This window comes from Jaculus jaculus, chromosome 12, assembly GCF_020740685.1.
Source record: "Jaculus jaculus isolate mJacJac1 chromosome 12, mJacJac1.mat.Y.cur, whole genome shotgun sequence".
Lineage (NCBI taxonomy): Eukaryota > Metazoa > Chordata > Mammalia > Rodentia > Dipodidae > Jaculus > Jaculus jaculus.
This window is the reverse complement of record NC_059113.1, coordinates 18,520,579-18,546,980: the sequence shown is the minus strand read 5'-3', so window position 1 is coordinate 18,546,980 and position 26,402 is coordinate 18,520,579. Positions and strand designations below refer to the sequence as shown.

The window sequence follows — 26,402 nt, the reverse complement described above, 5'->3', positions numbered from 1 at the left end:
GGGCGTGGTGACGCACGCCTTTAATCCCAGCGCTCGGGAGGCAGAGGTAGGAGGATCGCTGTGAGTTCAAGGCCACCCTGAGACTCCATAGTGAATTCCAGATCAGCCTGGGCTAGAGTGAGACCCTATCTCAAAAAAAAGAACAAAACAAGAAAAAGGGAGTTATTAGATTAGTTTACAGGATACAGGCTGGGCAGTCCAACAAGGGCTGTCTACAAGCTGGAGAGTCTGAGAATCCAGTAGCTGCTCAGTCTATGAGGCTGGATGCCTTGGTGGTCCCAGTCTGGTACTGAAGGCCTGGAACATTCCTGGGGAGAGCTGCTGGTCTTCAGTCCATGTTGGAAGGCTGACGGGGATGAATTCCAACATCCACGGAGGATGGCAGCAACAGGGTAGATGTGGGCCCCAGTGAGTGGCATGGATGGCCAGACCAAAACAAAACCAGCAACAACAACAAAGCACCCTGCGCTCGCTAGGAGCTTCTGTATGTATATGGTATAGTCGACCACCAGAAGTGCCACCCATTCGGGGAGGTCTTCCTCCATGAAGACTTCCTAGAGACATCCTTACAAATGCTCCCAAGACGCATGCCTCTTACTTGCTTCCCGATCTGACCAGGTCAACAGTAGAAATTGTGCATCACGTCTGCCACGAGAGGCCAGCCAGCAGGAGCATTGTGGATGAACAGAGTGTGCAGCAAAGCAGAGCGAGGCTGCTGCCATCTGCCACCAGCAGCCCAGCGAACGGCAGAACCAAGCTGAACTTCCCACTGCAAAACAGGCATCACGTTTGGCTGGATGGTGGCCCACAAACTAATATATATATAGATATATATATATATGTATATTTACACCTTCTCTGGGTATTTGACCCACATGCGGCACAAATGTTCCAGGTGCTTGACAGCATTAACAATAGAGACCAGGACAAGCTAGGCTGGGCCCAGAAGACAGCTGGAAGGACTGGCTGAATTGTCCCTAGGGGCTGGGCCCAGAGACTGGGATCACAGGAAGGGCAACACCAGGCATTTTTAGATACAGGAAAGGAATCTGTGCTGCTAAGGTCAGTACAGCCCTGGAGAGAGCAACGCCACTCTGTGGAGGGTGGAATTCTGCCTGTTGTCGGTAGACAATGAAGAGACCTGCTGTCATCCTACCAGGGAGTATCCAGTCCCTCAGGTGACCAGGGCGTACCATGGCCCTGGATGTGGGTTCTCAGGCAAGCTTCCGGACTTAACCTGTGCCGCACGTTTTCTCATCTGTACAATGAGAATCACAAAATGTGGGAGTGCAATGGTTACCTTCTCGATGCCAGTACAAAATACCTGACCAGAAACAGCGTATAGAAGGAAAGGGTTCATTTCCAGGTTATAGTTTTGAGGGGGGAAACTTCATGACAGTGGGGAAAAAATCCGGCAGGAACAGACAGCTAGTGTCACATCTCCACAGCAACAGGAAGAAAATGGAGAGAATGAACTCGTTAGCACTGGTCAATAGGGCTGGGCTATAAAATTCCACCACCTTCTAGCAAGGCTCCATCTCTCACAACCTTCACATCAGTCGGGGATTAAGCATTCAAACGCCTGAGCCCATGGGGGGACATTTTACGTTCGATCACCCGCAGGGTGTGTTGCTGTGAGGGCCAAGTATAAAGACGTAAAGAGCTCAGGCCAGCGCCTCGTGTGCCACAGGTTGTATTGATGCAGGATGTTCCAGAGTCACTTCCACTGCTATGACTGGCATGTTTGTCTTATAATTTCGATTAAAGGAGACAGAGGCAGCTTGAGTAGCCGGGAGGAGCAGGAGTCATTGCGTATGAAACGGAAGAGCAAGTAGCTGGAACTTTCTGGAGGGAAATCTGAGCAAAGAGCGTAACAATTTGTTCATCTCTGCAGGGCCGGGAAGGAGGGAGCAGAGCTGAGCTGCCTTCGAACTCAGGGTTGGGTGGTGGCAGGAGGGTAAGCCATTAGCAGCAGCGGGAGTCACGGAGGGCAGCGCGTTTATGGGATGGGAAGGAGCAGAGCTTAATTTTAGATGACTTTGAGGTGACAGTGGGACATCACAGTAGAAACGTCAAGTGTGCAGTTGGATATGGGTGATGGCACTTACGCTGAGGGGACACGACTGGCCTGTCGCTCACAGTCACCTTTCATTGCAGGGTGTGGGCTGTCCAGGTAGCAAGGAAGACACTTTGTGGAGGGACGGGAGAAGCAGAGGGAGGAGGGAGAAAAGGGAGAGGGGACAGAGAAGGAGGGGAGAAGGAGGAGGTGTCAGGACACTCAAGTTTGATGTCACAAAAGCCAGAAGGGGGTGGCAGGAGATGCACAAGAATCAACACCAGGAGATGGACTCTGGGTCTTAAAAATAATGATGCGTGTATGTGGAGGTCAAAGGACAACTTCTGGGTTCATCCTGGCCATTCCACCTGTTTTTAAAAAAAACTTTATTTTTATTTATTTGAGAGAGAGGGAGAGAAAGGCAGAGAGAGGGAGAGAGAGAATGGGCATGCCAGGGCCTCCAGCCACTGCAAATGAACTCCAGATGCATGTGCCCTCTTGTGCATCTGGCTTTTGTGGGTTCTGGGGAATTGAACAGAGGTCCTTTGGCTTTGCAGGCAAGTGCCATAACTGCTAAACCAACTCTCCAGCCCCATATTCCACCTCTTTTGAGGCAAGTTTTTTTTTCTGGATCTCACTCTTCACCATCAGAGTGCTGGGATTACCGAAACCCACCAAGCTTCCAGTGTTTCACGTGGCCTCTGAGGACGGGGTTCAGGTGCTCCGGCTTGAGCAACGAGCACTTTATCCACTAAATCATCTCCCCGGGTTGACACAGAGGTTTTCAGGAGCAGATCGGCATTCAATTTGAAAGCACAGTAACCTTTCCACTTATTACAGTTAAAATGAACTATTCCAGGCAAGTTACCAAATATGAAGCAGCTTTGCAGACTTTTGTGTTTGAAAGACAAAGGAACGCAGCAGCTCGAGCACAATACACGGAACTGACGGCACTCAACCCCCGTCTGACAGCCTTTCTGATTCCATAGCAGGAGAACGTGGCCCCTTCCAGATCCTTCCATTGTTACTGTCCTCCCCCAAGCCTTTCCAAAGTGCCCGCTGGGCTCCAGGGGTGGGCATGTATAGCGGTCTCATTCCTGGGACAGTGAACCTGACTAGAAGCAGGTGGTGGGGGAGGGTTTATTTCAAGCTTGAGTTTCAAATGGAAGTTTCATCAAGGTGGAGAAAAGCTTAGCAGCCTGCTCACTGAAAGACCCGGAAACCAGACTGGCGCCATGACAGTAAGGCGCTGTCCTCGCTAGGCCGAAGTTTCAAATTCCCGCTTAGGCAGAGGACCTGAGTCAGCCCCTAGACGTGTCCAGGCGTGCCCGAGACTTGCCCAAGGCTTATCCCTTCTGCCTCTCTCTGCCCCAGCCAATCAAAAGAAGACAAGTACAGTTACTGTTTGAACCCACCAATCATGTAACTGCCCTCTACTTCTTTGTTCAAATCCCTATAAAAACCCTGCCCTCCCACTACTTGGGGCTCTTGCATGGATCCACTGCGCTGGTGAAGTCAAGAGTCCGAGTTTAAGCCCGAAATAAAGCTCTTTGCCTTTGCACGCATGTTTGGTTCTCCTTGGTGATCACGGGGCACATCTTCCCATATCAGCAGGAGAGAGAGAAGGAAGAAGGGAGAGAAAGAAAGTCAAGCATGAGCTCTCAACATCCAGTAGGCAAGACGGATCATCTTCCAAGACCCCCCTCCTCCAGCAAGGTTCCATCTCCCAAAGGATGTCCACCAAAGGGGACTATGTAGGAAACTTAATCACACACACTGAGGCTGTGTGTCGCGAGCACTCTCAAAGATGATTGGTTGAGAGGATTCCGCCCACGAAGGTCAATAATACTCAGATGCTGGTGTACTCGCAAAGGAGTTTACTGGGATGAAAGTCACACACAAGCAAGTCCAAACTATCACAACTAATATTATAGCTAATATAATATATATCCAAATTATATTCATCACTACTAACACAAGAATATTTCTAATGAGTCTAAAATGTATACAACCTGATATCGCGAAACTTGGGCTCAACGTGAGACTCGGTCTGTGAGATTTCTGACGTCACAACCTGGCGACGCGGGGTCCGTGCTCCGACTTTTTCTCGGTTCGCAGTTTTCAAGGCGAGTCTCAGTCGTCTCGGTCGTTCGGACAGCGTGTCGGGCAGATGAATTCGGATCAGTGATGCGTCTCGTGGAGGTCTCAGTCCAGACCGCTGAGCAGCCGTTCAGTCAGTCATAGTGTCGGGAGGACTGGGACAACGGCTGCTAAGCAGCTGGGTTTTTTGTATTTTCCACTACTTATCTAGGGTTGCACACACACCTTCTGGTAATCTCTTACTATGTCATTGTACTCAGCTTTTTCTTAGATTTTTGCTTACAAAGGTTGACTTTGCAATTTTACTCTCACACACAAAGAAAAACAAACTTATTTATCTAAACTGTCCCTGGACCATATGCTGGTCCTTACATGCTCATAACACTGTGGAAGACATTTGACATTTAAACCACCACAAACAAGAACCACGCAAACCAGAACAAGCAAGTCCCAGACTGGAGTGGCTCCCACAGGAGCCCCGGGGCCCTTCTCTCCTGTACCCTCTGAGTAGCCTCACATGGCAAACGCCTGTGCTGGGTGAAATGTTGCGGAACGTTTCGGAAAAGATCACTCCGATGCCAGCAGGAGTGCAAATTGAGAAGTTTATTTCCCAGGCACCGAAGTTGGGATTGTGCACCAAAGCAACCTGGGTGTTGAGCTGAGATGTTACTTTCATTTCATAGTGTTCATAGCCAGGGTGGGGTCAGTGAGCACGCGGGCACCAAATCAACATGTATATGGTTTTACTCTATTTTAGTCTAAACTGTCCTTCCCTCTGATCAGTCCTCTGGGTGGCCCCTAGACAGATCTCTCTTTGGGATTCCTTCAACTACAGACAGAGAGAAGTTCAGCGCCTCAGGATTTAACTCGTAACAGTGACATCCAGCTTCCAGCTTCTTTTCCACTACACAAGTCATCCAGGTTTTAGGGCACTGCCCGCTGCTGAATGCCCTGCTAGCCCCCTTCTTCTCACACTGCTCTGTTTTGAATCTCCAGACCGAGCACTAAAGCGTCCTTTTGCCATGGGTCAGTTCAGTTCATTTCTTTCTGAAACGAGTCTGCTCACGACTCAGGGCGACAAGCCCCGTCACTCCGTGACTTGCCATCTCTGGAGCTCCCCTGCTCTCAGCCTGGGTTTCTGGGGCCATTCACCTCTGTTGTCAACTTGGCAGGATTAGAATCACCATGGAAACGAATCTCTTGGCACATTTGTTAGGATTGTTTTTCTGCATTAGATCGAAGTGGGGAGACCCATCCTACGTGTGGGTGGCATTATTCTGTGGACTGGGTTCCTAGGCTGTATGAAAAGGAGAGAGCTAGCTGAGGACCAGCTTTCATCTTCCTCTGCCTCCTCCCTGCTGATGTGATGATGTAATTAATGCTGGCTTCCTGACCCTGCCATGCTTTCCTCAGCACGATGGACCCTACCCTCTGGAATGATAAGCCCAAATAACCCCTTCCCTTCCTTAACCTGCTTCAGGTCAGGTATTTTGTCTCAGCAATGAGAAAGCAACTAATACAGGCTCTCTTTGGGGAAATCCTTGTCCTCTTTCATGGCTGTCTTGGTCTGGTTTCTGTTGCTATAACAAAATACCTGAGGCTGAACTTTTATAAAGAGGTTTGTTTAGTTCACAGTTTTGGAGGCTCAGGGATTGGGTTGTCTGATCTGTTCAGTCTGGTGAAGACTTCATGGCAGATGGCATTACCATGGTGGGAGAGTATGCAGATGAGATCACATGGTAAGATGGGAAGTAGAAAGGGCTTGGTTGTTATTATTATTTTTATAACCTTGGTTTTTTTCTTTCTTTTTTTTTTTTTTCAGTGCCATGCACATGCTAGGCAAAAAGCCATATCCCTACTACAGTCTTGTTGTTGTTGTTGTTTTTGTTTGTTTTTTCGAGGTAGGGTCTGGCTCTAGCCCAGGCTGACCTGAAATTCACTATGTAGTCTCAGGGTGGCCTCGAACTCACAGTGATCCTCCTACCTCTGCCCCCCAAGTGCTGGGATTAAAGAAGTGTGGCACCATGCCCGGCAAGTCTTAGTTTTTTAAAACATATTTTATTTATTTGGGGGGAGGGGAGAGAGAGAAAATATCAGCATTCCAGGACCTCTGGCCACTGCAAATGAACTCCAGACACATGGACCACCTTGTGCATCTGGCTTACATGGGTACTGGGGAGTTGAACCTAGGTCCTTAGGTTTCACTGGCAAGGGCCTTAATCGCTGAGCTGTCTTTCAGCACCACCCTCTGGAAGCTTATTTTTATAACGACCCATTCTTGTTCTTGCCAGAACCAACTCGGGTCCCCAGAGAACTACATTAATACCAATGGCAGGGTCCTCAATAGCTCAACTGCCTCTCACTAGTCCCTATGTGATCCAAAGGTGATACAATGAGGAACAAGGTGAATCCTCAGCTGGGGTGGCTCCCACAGGAGGGCTGGAGCCCTTCTCACCTGGACCCCTGTGTAGCCTTGTATGGCAAATACCTATGCTGGGCCGAGTAATGGAGGCTTTAGGATTCTGCCAGTTGCTGTGTGTCAACTGTACCTTTTATCTATTCACCGCTGTTTAGAATCTCTTTCTCCCTCTTGGCATTTGCATGTGGTATGTGTGGCATGTGTATGCGTATGCTTATGTAGGCACACGCATGGCTGCATGTGAGACCCAGGGGAGAACGCTGTACTCATCCTCTCTCACTCTTCCTTGCTGTTTCCTAGAGATGGAGTGAGCCTGACACTGCTGGGTTTGGTCACTCTGGCTGACTAGTGAGCGCCAGTGATTCTCCTGCTGAAACTCCCTGAAGGGCTGGGGTTACAGGTATGTGTGGCCATGTCCTGGTTTTTACATGGGAGCTGGCAGGAGATGAGCCCATTGAGCCAGCTCTCCAGCCCCTTTGTGAATCTCTTAAAGGTCCCACCATCTCTCATATTGCCAAAGTAGGGTCCACACTTCTAGCACATGAATCTTTGGGGGACACGAACCATAGCAATGGCCGCTGATGGCAGTCTTCCTGGCTCCCCCTGGAGGGTGTTCTACCAGCAGTCTATAGACCTTCTCACTGCTGTTGGTTCTGGCAATAAAAGAGAGGATTTAATAAGCCTCCATTAATCAGCTGGGTTTCCTCTTTTTGTTTACATTTTGGGGAGCTGTCTGCATGTGTGTATGCTTGTTTGTGTGGAGACATAGTTAATTTCTCACGTAAACTTCACTCATGGTGGTGGTGTTGCTAATTTCACTTCATTCATTCTTAGCTCTCCCAGGGTGGAAACGTCACCCACCCAGTATCCCCGCGTGAAGGACTGCAGGCGGGGGGTGGGGGGAGGAGGGGGTGGTTTCCTCTAGTTCTAGAAAACGAGCCACGTCAGCATCTTCTCACAGCACCAATACTAATACCTAGCTATAGAAGAATGTTTCTTCTTAAATTGGGGTGATAAATTATAAAAACAAAATTATATTTCTATATCCCATTTCCATTTTTAAAAATATGTATCGGTGTATGTATATGTTCATGTGTGTGTAGGGGGTTGCTGCGGTCTGGTTTGCATTGCTGGTAGAAATCACCCAACCAAGAGCAGCTTGTGGGAAAAAGAGGTTTATTGTGGCTTACAGGCTTGAGGGGAAGCTCCACGATGGCAGGGGAAAACGATGGCATGAGCAGAGGGTGGACATCACTGCCTGGCAACATAAGGTGGACAATAGCAACAGGAGAGTATGCCAAACACTGGCAAGGGGAAACTGGCTATAGCACCCATAAGCCCACCCCAACAATATACTTCCTCCAGGAGGCATTAATTCCCAAATCTTCATCAGCTGGGAACCTAGCATTCAGAACACCTAAGTACCCACGTTTATGGGGCTCACCTGAATCAAACCACCACAGGGAGTGTGGGTGTATGTGTGTAGGCCAGAGGACAACTTTGGGTGTCATTCTTAGGAATGCTGTCTATCTCTTTTTAAAAAATATATTTTATTTATTTATTTATTTGACAGAGAAAGAGGGAGAGACAGAAAGAGAGAATGGGTGTGCCAGGGCCTCCAGTCACTGCAAATGAACTCCAGACACATGCACCCCCTTGTGCACCTGGCTAACATGGGTCCTAGGGAATCAAACCTTGGTCTTTTGGCTTTGCGGGCAAAATCACTTGATCACTAAGCCATTCCTCCAAGCCCCTGTGTACCTCTTTTTTTTTTTAAAACGTTTTTTTTGGTTCATTTTTATTTATTTATTTGAGAGCGACAGACAAAGAGGCAGATAGAGAGAGAATGGGCGCACCAGGGCCTCCAGCCACTGCAAACGAACTCCAGACGCGTGCGCCCCCTTGTGCATCTGGCTAACGTGGGACCTGGGGAACCGAGCCTCGAACCGGGGTCCTTAGGCTTCACAGGCAAGCACTTAACCGCTAAGCCATCTCTCCAGCCCCTGTGTACCTCTTTTTGAGAGGGACAGGGTCTCTGCTTGGTCTGGAGCTCCCCAATTAGGTTAGTTCGTATGCAGTGGCTAGACGCCCTAGTGTGCCCATTCTCTCTTTCTCTTTATCTGTCTCTTTCTCTCTCATAAAAAAAAAAAAAAAAAGATAGCTGTGCTTTATGTCCCCAGCCCTGGCACAAAGACTCTGATCTCCTTGACCTGATTACACCTTTTAGATGTGACATTATTCCTTTTCTTTGAGGCCCTCACTATGATCTCCATTGACCACCCAGAAAATTCCATCCTACAGATATCCACAACTGTGTCTACTCCCTTTACCCATGAGGTCCCGTGACACTGGGTGCCAGTGTCCTTCCCAGTTGTGGGGATTGAAGGATTGGGTACAGGGGACAGAGCAAGGAAGAGTGGGAGAAGCCTTCTGAGGACAGCCTGGGCCAGACTGCATTTGTGCTCTCTGGGTCGAGCACAGGGTTTGTAGGACCAAAGGTCTTCCCCCATATGTGGATGTCCACTTATTTTTCTGCAGCCTTAGAGATTTGGGAACAAGGACTTTTAGTGTTTTTTCCCATTTGAAACCTCTTTGCCCTGTGTGAAGACCTTTTGCACAAATCCCACGTCCCACCCAGGCTGGCTGCCTGCCCACTGTGACTCCCCTTAGCTTCCTAGGAATGCTCAGCCACAGTTTCTAGACAAACCCCTGGAGCAGTCCCCCTCCTTAACCACTTTGAGTTTCCTATTCTTCCTGCTGGGTCCCTTGGAAGTCTCTCCAGAGAGGGACAACCCCGCCATTCCCTTTTGAAGAAAGGACTAAGTCTCTGGTCTGTCTAAAACTCTCCAAAGTGTCATTTTCCCAACTCTGAATGTCTGGTCTGGCTTTTGCACAGCATGGTCTTACTGAGAGGGTTAGGTTGGTCTGAGGGTCTCCAGGACTCCACTGGGAAGTGGATATAGCCTCTCTTGAGCTATTTATGGCACAGACCAGCCCAGAAAACAACTGCCTTTGCCACCACTCTTTTGTTTTGAAAATTTATTTATTTATTTTTAATTGAGAGAGAGAGAGAGAGAGGCAGATAGAGAGAGAATGGGTATGCTAGGGTATGCCAGCCACTGCAAATGAAGTCCACCTTGTGCATCCATCTTAAATGGGTCCTAGGGAATCAAATCTGGGTCCCTTGGCTTTGCAGGCAAGCGCCTTAACTGCTAAACCATCTCTGTAGCCCATCCTAACTATCTTTGCCTGACACCATTGCTGATCTTGCCTGTCCAGTTATACTCCAGACAGATCCATGACTCCCTGTTGGAGGTCTCAGAGCAGAATTGAGGCATTTAAGGGTCCACAAGGGACGCCTGTCCTCAGAAGGGCAGGGCATGGATACCTCTCACCTTCTTTTCTTTTCTCCGAGACCCTGACTCCCACCCTGTGCTCCACCAGCTGGAGGCAGCAGGGTAGTTGGTGCTGTAGGAAGGTCCCCAGGCCTCTCTCAGGAAAGTGCTTTTTCTGCATTGGAAACACAGCCTAGCAGTTAAGGCGCTTGCCTGTGATACCTAAGGACCCAGGTTCAATTCCCCAGTATCCACATAAGCCAGATGCACAAGGGGATGTAAGCATCTGGAGTTTGTTTGAAGTGGCTGGAGGGCCTGGTGTACCCATTCCCTCTCTCTCTCCATCTGCCCCCCATCTCAAATAAATATTTTTTAAAAAGGAAGTGTTTGGGTCAGAGTGAGACCCTACCTTGAAAAAACCAAAAAGAAAAAAAAAGGAAGTGCTTGTCTACAGGACCTTGCTGCTCCCTCTCCTTGCGTTGCTCATCATCTCCCTGCCCCCCGTGCCCACCTGTAACCGGAGGTTCCTCCTGCTGAGTCTGGCACTCTAGCAGACACTCCTTTGCAACAAGTGAGGTGTAGGGGTCCCAGGTCTTTGGTCTTATGACAGCGCGTGCACCCTGACCGGGTTCTCACTGCAGCCCCCATCCTCACTCCGCTGTTCCTTGGTCCCAGTGCTCTGATAGCTTCTTCATCAGCCTGTCCAGTTAGCAGGGTCCACGTGGACAAGGCTAGGTGTCTACATTAAATTTCAAAAAGTGGAGATCAGGGGGCTGAGGGAGATAGCTCAGCTGGCAAAGTTTCCACACATTTGTTACTCGGAAGCAGGTGCCAGCCGTGTCCATAGGCGTCTCTGCGTGGGGGTCTTCCCCATATTCTTTCATGGAGGTCGTCCTCGGGGTGCCTACAGCTGAGCACCTATTACCTTCCTTCGTCTTTCCCAGATGACGCAGAGGGAGCCCCTTGCCTTTCGCTCCTGTCCTCCTAGAAATTGCCTCCAAACAACTCCACTCGCCAGTCTTGTCTTTTAGGACATGAGTATCTGGAGATGGTTTATTAAACCTCCAGAACTTATTCAATCCCAAGTCCCTGTCATACCAGCTTGAGGGAGGGAGAGAGAGAGGAAGAGGGGAGAAAGAGAGAAGAGAGAGGGAGATCATGAGCTGTAGTGTCTCTTCTTTTTTTTTTTTTAAATATTTTTATTTATTTGAGAGTGACAGACAGAGAGAGAAAGAGGCAGAGAGAGAGAGAGAGAGGATGGGCGCTCCAGGGCCTCCAGCCACTGCAAACAAACTCCAGACGCGTGCGCCCCCTTGTGCATCTGGCTAACGTGGGTCCTGGGGAATTGAGCCTCGAACTGCGGTCCTTAGGCTTCTCAGGCAAGCACTTAACCGCTAAGCCATCTCTCCAGCCCGATAGTGTCTCTTCTTACAAAGACACTATTGACCAGGGTTTCCCTGACTTCATTTAACCTGCCTCCCCTCCACAGAGGTGTGTCTAAATACAGCCGTTCTGGGAGTTTGGATTCAGCATGATTTTGGGGCAGACACAGTATTGGGTTTTTATAGAGTGTGGGGCGTGAGTGTTGTCATGGCCTGTGGATTGGCTCTGGAAGAGCTGTGTGTGTGGTGATTTTAGGCCTGCCTCTGGGCTGGCCACTCTCCAGAAGATTCTATTTTGGCTTGAAAGGCAAAGTTCCCCTGCCAGCATCCGAACCCGGCTAGGGAGGCTGGAGAGCCTGGTGCGCACTCTCCCTCCGCACCGGCTCACTGATTCCAGTTCTCTTATATCCTACCTGACTCCACCTCTTCAAGATCCCCAGTCTTGATATCCCTCCTCTGCCTGCCTGTCGTTTTTCAAGGGTCGCTGGTCAGTCTGGGCCTTTCCCGGGAGTCTCCTGGACCGGGTCTGGCTGGGGTGGAGGAGGATCTTGCGTCCAGCGGTGTTCCCTGGGTGGGTCTAGGGGTGAAGAACTCTTGCTCTTTCCGAGGTAACCCTTCTCCAGCCTTCACTGTGCCGCCTGCACTCCTCAGGAAAAGATGCTGCTTTCAGGAATAAGCCTGTGGCTGTGATATTCCTCTGTAATCTGTGGGCCAGTTCATACTTCCTCTAATGCAAAGTGGTTACAGCCTCACCTGTTCTGCAGCTTTCAAACCCTCATCATTTCCCGGCCTCATCTCTGCCTCCCCTCTCTCTCATTCCGTTTTATTAAACCAACGGGGTGTGCTTTGCTCAGGAGCGAACTGTGATGTATGTATTCAATCCTCCGAGACTGTCCACAGGAGTGGCCTCGGAGTTACTCCTCCCTGTTCTGTTTGACCAGGCTGGCCACTTACCCCAGGGATTTGTTCAAAGAGGTCCTGGCAGTTAGGCCAAGTGGGGCGTGGGCAGGTAAAGCGGTGACAATCTGTTAGGCCAGTGACTTCCAGATCAGACCTTTGTAACCTCACGTTTCATGTCCCCAATTCTGCAGCCACCACTGCTCATGGGTATGGGTGTCCTTGGCGCTTTGCAAGTCTGGGAATGCCAACTCACCTCCACACCTTGCTGACTGGTTTTAGGGTCTTGGTTAACTCCCCTGTTTTTCTTTAAATTTGTGTGTGTGGGGAGGGCATGCATGTGTATGTGGTGTGCCAGGCATGCTTGTGAGCAGGCCAGAGGTAGATGGTAACAGGGTTCCTCTGCAGTCATGCTCTGTCTAATTCTCTGAATTTTCAGCTTGCTAATTTAGCTAGACTGGCTGATCAGGAAGTCTTTAGGGATTCTCCTGTCTGGGCCTCTCCAGTGTTGGGATTTCAGGTGGGTGCCACCATGCCAGGCATTTTCTGTGGGTCCTGTAAATCAAAACTCAGGTCCTTATATTTGTGGGACAATCACTTTACCCACCAGACCATCTCCAAGTCCTGCTTCCCTGTACTGATGGTGGCGTCTCATCTGTAAAAGGAGACCGTTCCTATTGCTAGGGCCATAATGTCTTGGGTTCCTGTCCTTCTCTCTCTTCAGGTGACTCAGGACCCTAGGCACGTGGTAGCTATCCAGAGCCAGACAAAGGCAGAGGCAAGCCTGAAAGCCCGTGGGTGCACACCAGGCTGCTGTTCATGGGAAGGGGTGACAGGGTCTAGGTGGTACAATCTTTCCCCCTGCCTGCCTGGGGGTGACAGTCAGTACTGTCAAATCTCCCCTGGCACTCAGATCTTCCAACCTTGCAGACGAGAGAGGGATCCTGAGACAGGACGGTGACATTCTCTGCAGGGCCACAGCTGGTGTGCAACGTGCCTCGACATGGCGCCTTACATCAGGGCGGATGAGATAAGGTGTAGTCACCTCCGACCTCAATAAAGGATGTTCATGCTCCAGTGCCTCCGGTGAACAGGCATTTTGACATTTTGTATGATGGGATTGCTCACGATCAAATGTACTGCCACCGCGGAGTGAGAAAGGCCAAACTCCAGGCAGGTCTGTTTCTCTCCTTCCTTCCAGATAGGCAGGTCGTGAATGAAGTATGGAAGAATAATGGGGGGCAGTGGAGCATGGAGGACACTTGCCTCAGATGAGGGACTACTCATCTGAAAAGCAACCCCAGCAAGCAGTGAACACATTTGAGCAGCCCCCACGCATGGCATCTGATTCTAGATACGGATGAGAATCTAAGGATATATCATTGAATAGTTAGGGGCTGGAGAGATGGCTTAGTGGTTAAGGTGCTTGCCTGCAAAGCCTAAGGACCCAGATTTGATTCCCTAGTACCCACATATGCCAGATGCACAAGGTGGAGGTGGCACATGCACCTGGAGTTTGTTTGCAGTGGCTAGAGGCTCTGTCATACCCATTCTCTCTCTCAAAGAAATATTTTTAAAAAAGATTAAATAGCTAGGCATGGTGGCACACGCCTTTAATCCCAGCACTTGGGAGGCAGAGGTAGGAGGATTGCTGGGCGTTCGAGGCCAAATTCCAGGTCAGCCAGAGCTAGAGTGAGACCCTTCCTTGCAAAACCAAAAAAAAAAAAAAAAAAAAAAGATTGAATAATTAAGAAAATCATACCATCTTGCCTGACTTTGTTTGTGATTTAGAATATTTGAGACTAGGTAATGTATAAAGAACAGAAATCTTTCATTTTTTGGTGGTGTTGGGTAAACCCAGGACCTCACAGGCACTGGGCAGCACAAGTACTTTCCCACTGAGTCACACCCAGAGATTTCTTAAGTTCTAGAGACTAGGACATCCAAGGCCAAAGAGCCTGCATCTGAGAGCCCGTTTTGCTGTGCCATCCCACAGTGGAAAGCAAAAGGGCAAGAAGCGTGTGTGTGTGTGAAAGCAGGGTGCCAAACAGCCCTTTACCAGGACCCTTTTGCATGGTAACCCACTCACTTCTCAATCAGGGCAGCTTGCAAAGCCGAGTCACCTCTTTTTTTTTTTTTTTTTTGAGGTAGGGTCTCGCTCTAGCCCAGGCTGACATGGAATTCACTATGGAGTCTCAGGGTGGCCTCGAACTCACAACAATCCTCCTACCTCAGTCTCCTGAGTGCTGGGATTAAAGGTATGCACTACCACGCCTAGCCTGAATCTTTCTTACAGGCCCCACCTCTCAATCCAGTTGCATTGAGGATTAAACTCCCATCACAAGAACTGTGGGGCCCACATGTAAACTACTGCTCCCCTGCACACAGTGGAAGATGAGGTGGCCATCACTAGGGGTGAAGGAGATGTTCTGTGACATGGGAGACACCCTCCTTCCATTGTGCTGAGTAAAAAGGTGGCAGAGCACTGTGTCCGGCCTGACCCTATCATGTAAATCTCGTGTATCCACATGCACTCACATGGAGATGGCTACAGGACGCTCTACCATGGCTGCCTCTGATGGTGGGTTTCAGGTTGCTGTTTTTATTTTATTTTTTTCATTTATTATAGTGGACAGCTGTGTTCAGAACTCCAAGTCATTTTCCAAGAGAACAAACCTTTTCCTTTGTATTCTCTCTTACTTATTTTTAATCAAGAACTTCAATGTATAAACATATTGCAAATTGGTCATTTTCTTCTCTGCCACCCCATTCCACTGAGGGCCCTTCTGGGGGGGGTGGGGGTCTTTGGTATTCACAGTGAGTCATGAATGTGTGTGTGCTCAGGGGGTGGGTGGAGTATGATGCTTCAGAAAACACCTTTCCCACCCTGTAGCTCAGAACATTCTTTCTGCCTCCTCTTCCACAATGTTACTTGAGCTTTGGAGGGTGTTTTAAGTTAGCTTCAGTTTGAGCTCTGGGCAGCCTCTAATTTTCTGCTTTGTTGTGTTTTGAGTCTTCTCGGTGTCTACTGCCATCTCCTTGGGGAGGTTCTCGGAGAGCAGCGCTCATATTTAATCTGTATTGTCTTGAAATCATCCCTTCCCCCACCCCCAGTTGTGAAAACTGGGATGGCATAGGACTTTCCTCAAGGGTTGAAGGTGAAATCATGTGAAAGCTTAGGCTTGATGTTTATAACTGTTAGCATCCTCTGACTGAAGATGTTTTCCCCCTGAAAAAAATGAGGTGTGGGACAGGAAAGGCTGAGTCACTGACTTGGGTTCAGAACTTAAATCTTACTGCCATGTTGGTGCCTGAGACCAGGTTGCGGCTACTTCATACTATATACAACATCACAGGCCCATCTACACTGTGGAAAATGGTGTGGGCTGAAGGTGAGACACCTGCCTGAGGCTTTGTGAAGTGGCAGATGATTCACCTTGGGGACACCATTGTATTTTGAGTTCCCCAGGGCAACAAGGTGAAGGGTCTATGGCAGAGCCCAGTGCATGGGCAGGTTGAGCACATTTCCATGTGGACAAGGGCATTCTCAGCCCTTCATCTACAAGATGATAAAACTGCTGCGAGGAGCTGGAGAGATGGCTCAGCAGTTAAGGCGCTTGCCAGCAAAGCCAAAGGACCCAAGTTCAATTCCCCAGTACCTATGTAAACCAGATGCACAAGGTGGTACACCCATCTGGTGTTCGTTTGCAGTGGCTAGAGGCCCTGGCATACCCATTCTCTCCTATCTACCTCTTTCAAATAAATATTTATTTAAAATTTAAAAATATTTAAAAATCGGCCCAGCGGATACAAAAAAAAGCATCCAAGTTGCTATGTTTCTGTTACTACTCAGCCCACTGTTCCTTGTGGCTTACCCCAAAAACCTGTTTTCTTCCTAATCTGGCCTAAAGGATGAATTTATTCACCACTTGCCAATCATTTCCCTGTTACTGTGGTGGCCAGCCCACATCTATCACATAGAGATGTCTGCTTTCACTAAACTCCCTTAAATAGACTCTCTAAGCGGACATACCTACCACCTTCCATGGACAACTTCCTAGGCAGCCCCCAGTGGATTTAAAAATGACTCTCTAGCCTCTTGTCCTATAAGGCATTGGGTGAATGAGACAGAAAGACTAAGCGGAGGAGGGAAGATTTTGCCTTGGAGCACCCGATAGATGCCATCTGACACTGGTTTCTAGGAAAATTCATACATTCCATCAAAACATCAGAGCATCTGGTGTCAGATGCAAAATGTCCTGAAGAAATGGGCCCAACAGCATTCCTTGCTAGATGTTAGTAATGCCAGCTGGTTCTGGTGTTTTGTCATAAAGGTCCTGTTCTAAGAGCCTGGTACATGAAGGCTCACTGAATCCTCGCAAGTGCCACTCGAGGGAGATGCATTATCCCATTACTGTCTACCTGCCCAAGGTCACAGCTGGTTGGAGAAACCACTTGATCAGAGCAGTAACTGTTCCCATAATGACCCGGGTTATGTGATGAGTCTCACAGATGACCTCATCTGGCCCTCAAGCGGACTCCCAGCCGTGGCTGTTTGGTTACTAGTGGGGCGCTGAAGTGCAAAGTATGGACGGGGCTGGCAGAGAGCCTGTCCTTCAGTGAGGCCCAGCTTCCAGAACAAGAACTTCTCCCATCAACTTGGGGCTCTGTGGGTTAAGAATAAAGTGTGCCCCCAGGCTATAGGAAGCCACTCCCTCTCCAAGCCCAGTACACCTGAATTTAGGCTCTGCCCATAGCCCTGTGACCTTTGGCCAATTGCCCAGGGAACTCCTGATCAGCCCTCACACAGCCCATCCTCCTGAGACCCTAGATCACCTGAAGCCCCCCCTCCCTGCCATTGCCAATGTGCTAATTAGTAGGCATCAGAAATAAACTTGGTATGTCCAATCGCCTTAGGACCCTTTGCTCCCCCCTCAGATGCTTATAAACCCATTTCACTGACAATAAATGGAGAGAGCTGTTCAACTTTCAAAAAAGAATGAAGTGTATTTTCACACAATCCCCCAAACATCTTTGGCAATGACAATGTACACTGTAAAAGACATTAACAAAGACCGGGCTTTGTTTGGGACTCTTGACACAGTAGGGGTGGAAAGCAGAAAAGGAGCCCATTGATTTCCCACTCTGAGAAACAATGAGCTATACCTAGCCCTCCACTTGGTGACAATGTATTTTTTTTAACTTTATTTTTATTTATTTATTTGAGAGAAAGGGGGCGGGGGAGGAGAGAGGGAGAGAGAGAATAGGCATGCACCAGGGCCTCCAGCCACTGCAAACGAACTCCAGATGCATGTGCCCCCTTGTGCATCTGGCTTACGTGGGTCCTGGGGAATCGAATCAAGGTTCTTTGGCTTTGCAGGCAAACGCCTTAACCGCTAAGCCATCTCTCCAGCCCTGTGACAATGCATTTCAATGTCTTATTTCTATTCAGATAAAGGTCAGTGTGTGTGTGATGTGGCATGAATGTTTATGTCTTCAGGTGGTTCAGCCCGAAGCTGAATTCCACAGAGCTGCCTGGCTGTGCTCAGGCTGCAGCTAAGGTGCCGCTCAGTGTGGGTCAGAAACCAAGAGGGTGAGAACAGGCCCAGCTCTCTCTTTTAAGACATGGCCTGGCCTGAACAGCACAGGTCTTGGAAGGACTGCTCCAGCCAGGATGTGGCTGTGGCCAAGTTCCACACAGGCTAAGAAGAGTTCTGACAACCTGCAGAAGCTGGGCTTCTAGTGGGAGAAAGCAATAGGCACTATGACATGTGTGGTGGTTTCGATGAAACATGCACTCCTGCCCAGCCTCATGTATTTGAATACTTTTAATCCCTAGTTAGTGCTTTTCAACAAGGCTGTGGAGCTGTTGGAAAGTGGAACCTTGCCGGAGGAAGTGTGTGGCTGGGGGCGGGCCACGCGGTGTTCGAACCTGGCTCCCTGGCCACACTGTGCTACCTCCTCTGTGCTGCGAAGATGGGACACCTTGCTGTTGGCTCCTGCCATGTTTTCCCACCATGGCGAGACTTGTCAAAACTGTAAGCCAGAAACAGATCCTTTCCTTTCATAAACTGCTTCTGGTCGTGTTTTGTCCCAGCAATGAGAAGGCAAATGGGGAATTAGTATTTGTGTGGCTGCCAGGGATGCACGCCAAGATGGGCTGAGGGTGAGCTGGGAAGGGGCCTCTCAGAACCCAGGCTGAGACACCAACTGAGATGACCATGCAAGAGGAGGGTGACAGAGATCCCGACACTTATGTTTTAGACTTTTTTGCTCAAAGCTGTCATCTTTTAAAATGAATGGTGCATGTACATATAGTTCTCTGTGACTTTGTTGTAAGCTGTGACTTTGTTGTAAGCTGTGACTTGTTTAGGGAAAGCAAGGCACGTGTGCTGGCCCGGATGGACGTGGGCGCTCCGGTCCCGCATGCCCTGTCTCCTGTACTGTGTGTGTGACTGCCAGGGCATGTATGCTTTATTAGTTTAATAGTTTTATGTTTGTAGTGAAAAAAAAATATAGCCCAGAAATAGCTAAATTCCCTTTGCTACACTCTTGGAAAGCCACTGGAGTGCCACACTGCGCCCGTAAGCCACTGCTGTTTGCCTTTCGCAGCTTAATGAAATGGCAAACGACACCCAGGAGGAAACGAACACTGTCACAGGCTGGAAAGTGAAACCTGTAAATTCACGACACTTGTCACTGATATAAGGCATCAAAAAATAAAAAATAAAAACAGCTTCAACAACTATTTTTGTAGGTTAAAGACTTTTAATTTTCCAGACCTTTGGAGGAAAGGCTTCCCTTGACCAGTGGTTGTGAACTGTGGATGCCCAGGGACCCAGGTGAGGCCAGCTCTCACTGGGGACTGACCCTCTGCAGGCTGGCTCTCCTCAGTGAACCAGGATGGTGCCAACCCAGGAAAAATCAATCTCGTTCCGATTTTTAGATCTGGACCCGTTTCCCCACTTTTTGCTTTCACTACTGGTTGAACTCCTCTTACCTGTCTCCACTTAACACATCAACGTCCACCTTACACTGTTCACATGCAAGGCTGCTTGGCTCCAGCTGTGTGCACCACCCTCTGCCTGTGCAGGACAGATGGACAGGGCAGTCTGGTGCTTACCCGGCATACCTGTGGGCACTGCCATTGCTCTGCAGGCGTCAGGGATGTGGGAAGTGCAGACAACTATGAGACGAAGGCTCTGTGACGGCCAGGCTCAAGGCAGACTTGCCACAGACGGCTGGTGATTGCTGCTGTGAAGCTTATTAACATAACCTAGACGACGCCCCTTTCCACACAGTGCTATTTCAAAACATTGGTACAGTAACCAGAACGATTTCCAGTTAAACAAAAGCTCGATTTCTTGAGGGCAAACACATATATACTTAAAAGCCAGAGCCAGGGTCAACAGCTTTCCCATACATACTTCAGCCTGGCTTTCATCCCCAGAGTTTATTTACAAATAGCTCCTGCTGAGGTTGCCCCTTGAATGAGTTACACGTCTTATTTCACGAGTGATGATGTCCAGATGAAGTGATCTGTTATTGTCACAGTGTCTGAGTCAAATGGATCAACTGCAGCCCTCATGCAGAATCTAGAATTGGGCAAATGATTTAAGCCTCAAAAACCAAAATGACTTTATGGCCACACATGGAGAGGGTGGCTACAGGCTTGGGCAGCAGTCCTGTGAACGTGGCCCAGCAGCCGCAGGGTGATGGCAAAGGTCCTCACCAGGAGACAGAGAAGGTCTGCCAGCTTGGCTCAGCATCTCTGCTGAGTGTTCAAGAAATCCTGGTTTCCTGTCTTCTGCCAGGAGGATACTGCTGAAGGACTGGCACGACCATCATTTCAGCATCTTTACCATGTATGGGCCTTGTAACCTGTAGCCGATCTTTCTGTAGTAATTCCTGGTGCCGACCCCTGTGGGAGAGTCAGAGCAAACAGTATCTAGTGAGCACGCAGGCGGCCACCGGCAATCTCAAGGCAGCGTCGGCCCCTCTCCCATTCTCACCCACAGCCAGGTTCTATTCCAGACAGCACCTCTGGTCTGCAAGTTTGGGACATTTCCATGATGCCACAGAGAAGCTGCTATGTAAGGAGACATGTCCCTTTTCTGACTGCTGACACATAAATTCTCAGGGGCCACAGCCTGTGTGCTGACAACCTACAAGTGCTGCTGAGCCCGTCTGTGCGGGCACAGGTGAAGGAGTAGGGGTTCTGTACTCCACAAGGAGCAGTGACCCACCCTGTAGTTCTCCAGAAGGATGAATGAGGATCGCTACGCATCCCTGGAAGCAGAGGCATACGCTACTGCCTGAGGTGCTGGGAGTATAGAAGGATTCACAGAAGACAACAATTTTCCTTATTGGTTACTGTCAGAAGCAGGTTTTCGGGAGTGGCCTTGGCTCACTGGACCATGTGGTTTGTAAAGAGAAAGGTGGATTTTCCCAACCACGCCATTCTCCAGGTCTCTGTGGACACCAACCATGCATGTATCCTGCAAGCTAACTCAGTTCTGATACTGGGAGTTCCAGCAGTTGCTGCTGCAGGTCAAAGGGCTCCGCCCCGCGAGGCTGCCCCAACTTCAAGCATCAGTTCCATGTCACGGGCTGCCCAGTTACTTCTACCCACGTTGACTACTCACTGAGGGTTTCCCCAGCCTCTCCTCGGGTCACACAACATGCTGTGGTGGTTCACGGAACTCCAAGGAATGTTTACCTGACATTTACTGATTCATTCTCAGTATAAATGAACAGACTAATGAAGTCCATAGGGTAGGCGTGAAGGGTCCTGAGCCTCTGTCCCATTGGAGTTGAGGATATGTCACCTTCCTGGCAAGAAGATGTCTGCTAAGGCAGAAAACTTTGAACCCAGCCATGGAGGGTTTTTCTAGAAGCTTCATCATGTGGGCACAACCAGATATTAACACGATCTCCATGCCTCTCATGGCTGAGTCCTCCCAGTGACCCATCAAGAGCTGCTTCACTAGACAAGACAGTGCTACCACCAAGGAAACCTCAGGACTTTCAGGAGATCCACGTCAGCAACTAGAGATAGGCCAGTTTTATGTTTCTTATTATAGCTCAACATCGATGGACACTGAGTTAGTTCAATTACAAATGTCCACGGCTTCTGTTTGCCTTTAAAAGGGATCTGTATCTGTACATAACTTAAATTTGGGACGCATGGCCACAACTAAGAGGCTGACCTCACTGGGCGCAGCCTGGCTCAAGAGGTGGCACACAGGAGCTGTTAGGAGGCGGCTTTGTGACCAGACGGACATGAGTCTGAGGCGCAGCCCTGCCCTTCTGCAGGCAGCACTCACCTCCTTGAGCCTGCACAGCTACAAGGCAAACAGGCTAGACAGAACCAACTGGGAAGGCCAGGGCCTGAGAGACAGGCCAATGTGATGTCTGTGAGCTCCTGCACCTTGCCTTCAACACTGCTCGCGCAGTGACTTCTGAACACCTCACTCCCTGGGTGTAGCTGGCTCTTTCTCTAGTACTCGTACATGTTACCTCCTGTGGACAGCGCTGTCACCTTCCCACCCCCGGCTACGGCCGCCCCTCGGTGGCTGCAGGCATGGGCGCGCTCCCCAAGACAGGCTGGCTGCTGCAGCGTGCTTCGACCACGGTGCCAGTGTCGTGCTCCTGTGAACTGCACCCGATAAAGGGGTGCTGAGCAAGGGCAATGGAAGGCGAGAAAGGCTCAGGCTGGAAATGAACTATTCCTTAGTGTTCTCAAGTCTACCTTAACCTTTAACCTAAACAGTCCATATTCAGGAATAGGGCTCCCCAGCATGTTCTGTTTCCTGTCCACTTCAAAATGTGAGTGTTAAGAAAACAGAACCAGAGCAGACATGATGTACCAGAGCTGTACCAGGAGGTAACAGTTTCAGAGTGTGAGAGTTAGAATGTATGTCCCCCAAGAGACTCAGGTATTTTTTTCTTTTATGAGGGAGGGAGGGAGAGAGAGAGAGAGAGAGAAAAGCGTGGGAAGGGAGAGAGAACTGGCATGCTAGGGCCTCTAGTCTCTGCAATTGAACTACAGAGACATGTGCCGTGTTGTGCACATGTGTGACCCTGTGCATCTGGCTTTTGAGGGTTCTGGGGAGTCGAACCTAGGCTTTGCAGGCAAGTGCCTTCACCACTAAGCCACCTCTCCAGCCCATCAAATGTTTTTACTAAAAGCTTGTCTCCAGCCACTTGGCTGGAGGAGGTGTCACTGGCAGTGGGTCTGATGTCCAGCCTCAAGGTATGCAAAGGACTGGAACTCTACCTGAGCACCCTGCCTGCAGCTGTGCTGGCTATTGGGTATGTCTCCCTCCTGGCTTGAATTTAGGAATGCAAGCCAGCTTCTTCTGCTATTGATGGAATTTCCCTTTATCTGTAAGCCTGAAATAAATCCTGTTCCTCCCATAAACTGTTTCAAAGTTCATCCCAGCAATGTGAAGCTGACCACAACACAGAAACTTCCTTTTTTATTTTATTTATTTTAATCCAAGGATAACTACTCACTGTCCACCTTGCACAGCTCTGCCTTGTTTGTGTTGTAACTATTACTTCTGTTTGACATAGGGTTTGGTTGTAGAGCAGGGGAAAGATAAAAACAAGAACAAATAATAGATTTTAGCAGCAACTCAGACTCAATGAACATAAGGTTTTCAAAGCCCTCAAAGTGGCACAACTGTTTCCTGTTTACATTACCTCTAAAGGTTCTTGACCCATAGGATATAGATCTGTGAGTAATTATATTCCTCAGTGAAAAGAGAAATGTTTCTATCCAACAACCCCCAATAAGAGATAACCCAAAGATCTCTCAGTAGCAGAGTGGGGATGGCTACACAAAGGAATACAATATAGTGATGAAAATGCAACTATAGCTGTCTGTATAAACATAACAGAGTCACACTGAACTAATTTTATGTGAAAGGAAGTGAATATAAAACATTCCATCTATACAACATTCAGAGACAAGAAAAGCTCATTTGATAGTTACAGGTCAGATAATGGTTACACTGAAGATGGTAAAGGGCTCAGGGGGAAGTAAGAGCATTCCAGGTAGTGGCTATATGAGACGACACTTCTGCAAATATTAACCAAGCTATCTACCTCAGGCTTTCTGCTTCACTGTGCATTTGTTCCTCCTCAATTAAAAAAAAAAACTCAAAGGTGCATCCATTTAATGCATTTCAAAGTGTTCTGAGTTGTTTGCCTGATGGTTTCAGCAGAAGTGGGATGGGGAGGAAGGCAGTTAGACCAGGATAGCCCAGATGCAGCTATGTCACACAGGGCCCGGTTGTCTCTTTCTACAGCCCCACAGATCAGAAACTCAAGTTATGAGCATCCGAAACCTAGGTGCTTTTTTTCCCCTTTCTTTCTAAATGAGAATAGGGAGTTCTAGTTTGGACTTATTCTACATAGATAAAGGACTTTCCTCTTTTATAGAAGGAACTGGCTGGGTGAAAGCTGGGCCAGGTATCACGCCTCAGGAAGTCACAGCCTAGTGTGAGCTATTCCTTATCACTGAGGTGCTGGAGGGCAGTACAAAAAGAATCCCAAGAGGTCAAGCCACCGTCAAGAATCAAAATTCAGAGTTCACAACACTAACAGCAGGCTCCACAGCTCCAAGCGCATGGTCAGAAACATACGGTTCCACAGCTCCAAGTGTGCAGTCTAAAATACAAGGTAGCTCATGCTCAACTTTTTGGCTTTAGTTCCTGCCAAAACGACACATGACATTAGAGCCCAGATTAGCAGGCGGAACTGTACCCACCTGCCACGCTGCCTACTCCACAGCCCACATCATTTGCCCTCCTGTTCTCAGCTCTGACGCAGGAGATCAAGGTTCTCCCTTGGCCATAAGGAGGCTGGAAGTAACAGTCCCTCTCTTCTGGCTAGCAGTGCAGACTTTAATCACAGTACCATTGTTTTAGTAATCGCATGCTCTATTTCACTTGCCCTTCTACCCTCCCTTCTAGAATGTCAGCTCTTAAAATTCAACAGCTTCTATCATCAAGGCTTATTACAGTGTCTGCCACATAATCGGAATGCAGTAAATGTCTGCAGCACTATTATCTGCTCGTTATTTTTATGTTGTGTACATACAGAAGTGTGACTCTGGAAGACGGATTTAAAAGACAAGAGATGGCTCACAGCTAGGAGCTGGCCTCCACACAGAAGGGTCCTGTACAGCCTACCTTGCCAAAGATCCTCTCCCTTGTGGGCTAGAAGTAGAGGCAGCTTTCTGATCTACACTATTATCTCTAGCTAATAAAAATGGCCTCCAAGTCTTTTAGAAATGCTTTCAGCGTTTAACATCTCCATTCTAGTTTTATGAGGCAGATGCCATTTTCCAGATTCTCATTCTGGAGATGTCACCTCTCAGGTTTTGGAGACTCCTCAGTTCCCACTCAGGGATGTCACAAAATGTGTGTTTTCAATCTACTCAGCTCAGTCCCTGTACACGTTTGATTTTGCTGTTTTGTACGTCCTCTGTCAAAGCACGGGGTCTTCTTTTCAGACTGAAGACATGGAGCAGGACAGAGTGCTTTCGGGTAACCCAGACTAGACAACCCAAGGACCTCCAGGAAGGTGAGTGATGGAGCAAGGCCATGATCCCAGGCATGCAGTACACACAGTGGCTTCCCTGGGGTCCAGGGAGTATTTTTCAGCAAAGATTCCGGCAGTCTCTTCTCCCAGGGCCTCTACTCTTCCCTCAGTCAGGTCCTGGAGACCATTACACAAGGTAGGAAGAGGCATTCGAGCGTCACCATGGGCCGCTCTGTCTAGTTCAGCCTTGTTATCAGGAACATGGAGCAGCCTGAGACTGAAAGCTACTGGGGACCTCCTAAAGGCTTGAAGCATTATGGGAGGAAATCCTGGCCTCTAGCAGGCTGGACTCCAATGTCTTTCTCATCTTAACAACTTCGGAACGATGTCTTCCTCCCTATATATCTCAGGCATCTTGTTTCTTTTCTCTTTCTTTCTTTCTACTTATTTATTTGACAGCTACAGACAAAGAGAGAAAGAGGCAGATAGATAGATACAGAGAGAGAGGGAGAGAGGACGGGCGCGCCAGGGCCTCCAGCCACAGCAAACGAACTCCAGACATGTGCGGCCCCCTTGTGCATCTGGCTAACGTGGGATCTGGGGAACCAAGCCTCGAACTGGGGTCCTTAGGCTTCACAGGCAAGCGCTTAACTGCTAAGCCATCTCTCCAGCCCAGGCATCTTGTTCCTTGAAATAAAGGCATGCCCATTTCTCTAATATGCAGGACAGGCTGGAGCAGGTCTTAGGCCTGTCCTTGACCAGCAGGGGAGGGAATGCGCCGCTGCCACGCTGGGTGAGGGCCCCACTCCACCCTTGTGGGGATCCAGCAAAGTCCTCCGTCACAGTAACTTTCCTTTCGTTAGTCAGCCAGGAGAAAGCAATTACCCTTCAGAGCTGACGTCAGCAGCCTCCTGGACTGCGCTGACGTGCACGGCTGTCTCGGGTCCCAGCGCAGCCGGCTGCTGCCACCTCCCCTGGAGGAGAGTGACACGGCTACGGAGAAGCCGACTTCTCCTCCCCCTGGCCTGTGTGGGCCGGTGCCAGGTCCCTGGGCTGGGAACAAGCAGGATTCAGGGATTCGGCTGCTCTTTGCTGTGGCCGTGGGGTGCGGCAGAGCCCACTGCTGTCAGCCAAGGGGGAGGAGGCACAACCCAGATACCTACAGGGTTTACCCTCCAGGCTGCCCAGCCCATGTCCAGATTCATTCATGTCTCGAGCACCTTCTTCCCCCTGCAGGCAGAAGTATTTACCTCACCATGCTTTACCAGCAATGAGTTACACGTAAAACAAGGTGAAAAAGAAAAAAAGAAAGTGTCCACAGCGGCGTCTGAGTTGTGGCTCTGGTGACCAGCCCTTACGTTCAGAGTATCATCTGAGTTCTGGCTCTGGTGGCCAGCCTGTGTGTCACCTCCCTGGCTGCCATCTCTGCCCCAGAACTCACTCTTTTTTCGGGAGAAGAAAATCAATGTGTGTATACAGACTTTACATGCTATCAAAATGGCTTTGGCTGTGTTGTTCTGAGGGAATGCTAAATTAGGTAATGGGGAAGGCTGGAGGCAGTGGGCACTGCTTGCTCTCAGATGGGGTGGGGCTGCTCAGCCTGCATCAGAAAAGCTGCTGTCCCATATGTGATTGCCAAGGCTGGCTGCCAAGAGCCACTG

At 49.1% G+C, this 26,402-nt stretch overlaps 1 protein-coding gene across 1 annotated transcript in view; it reads right to left on the bottom strand.

Moving 5' to 3' along the window:
• Positions 1-17,170: 17,170 nt before the first annotated feature.
• The window catches only part of Elp3 (elongator acetyltransferase complex subunit 3), a 76,224-nt gene continuing 66,992 nt past the window's right edge, over positions 17,171-26,402 (bottom strand). The window contains exon 15 of the mRNA XM_045131243.1: positions 17,171-20,110. Within this exon, the coding sequence (XP_044987178.1) occupies positions 20,034-20,110 (77 nt within the window). The 3' untranslated portion in view covers positions 17,171-20,033. The remainder of the gene's footprint in view (positions 20,111-26,402) is intronic.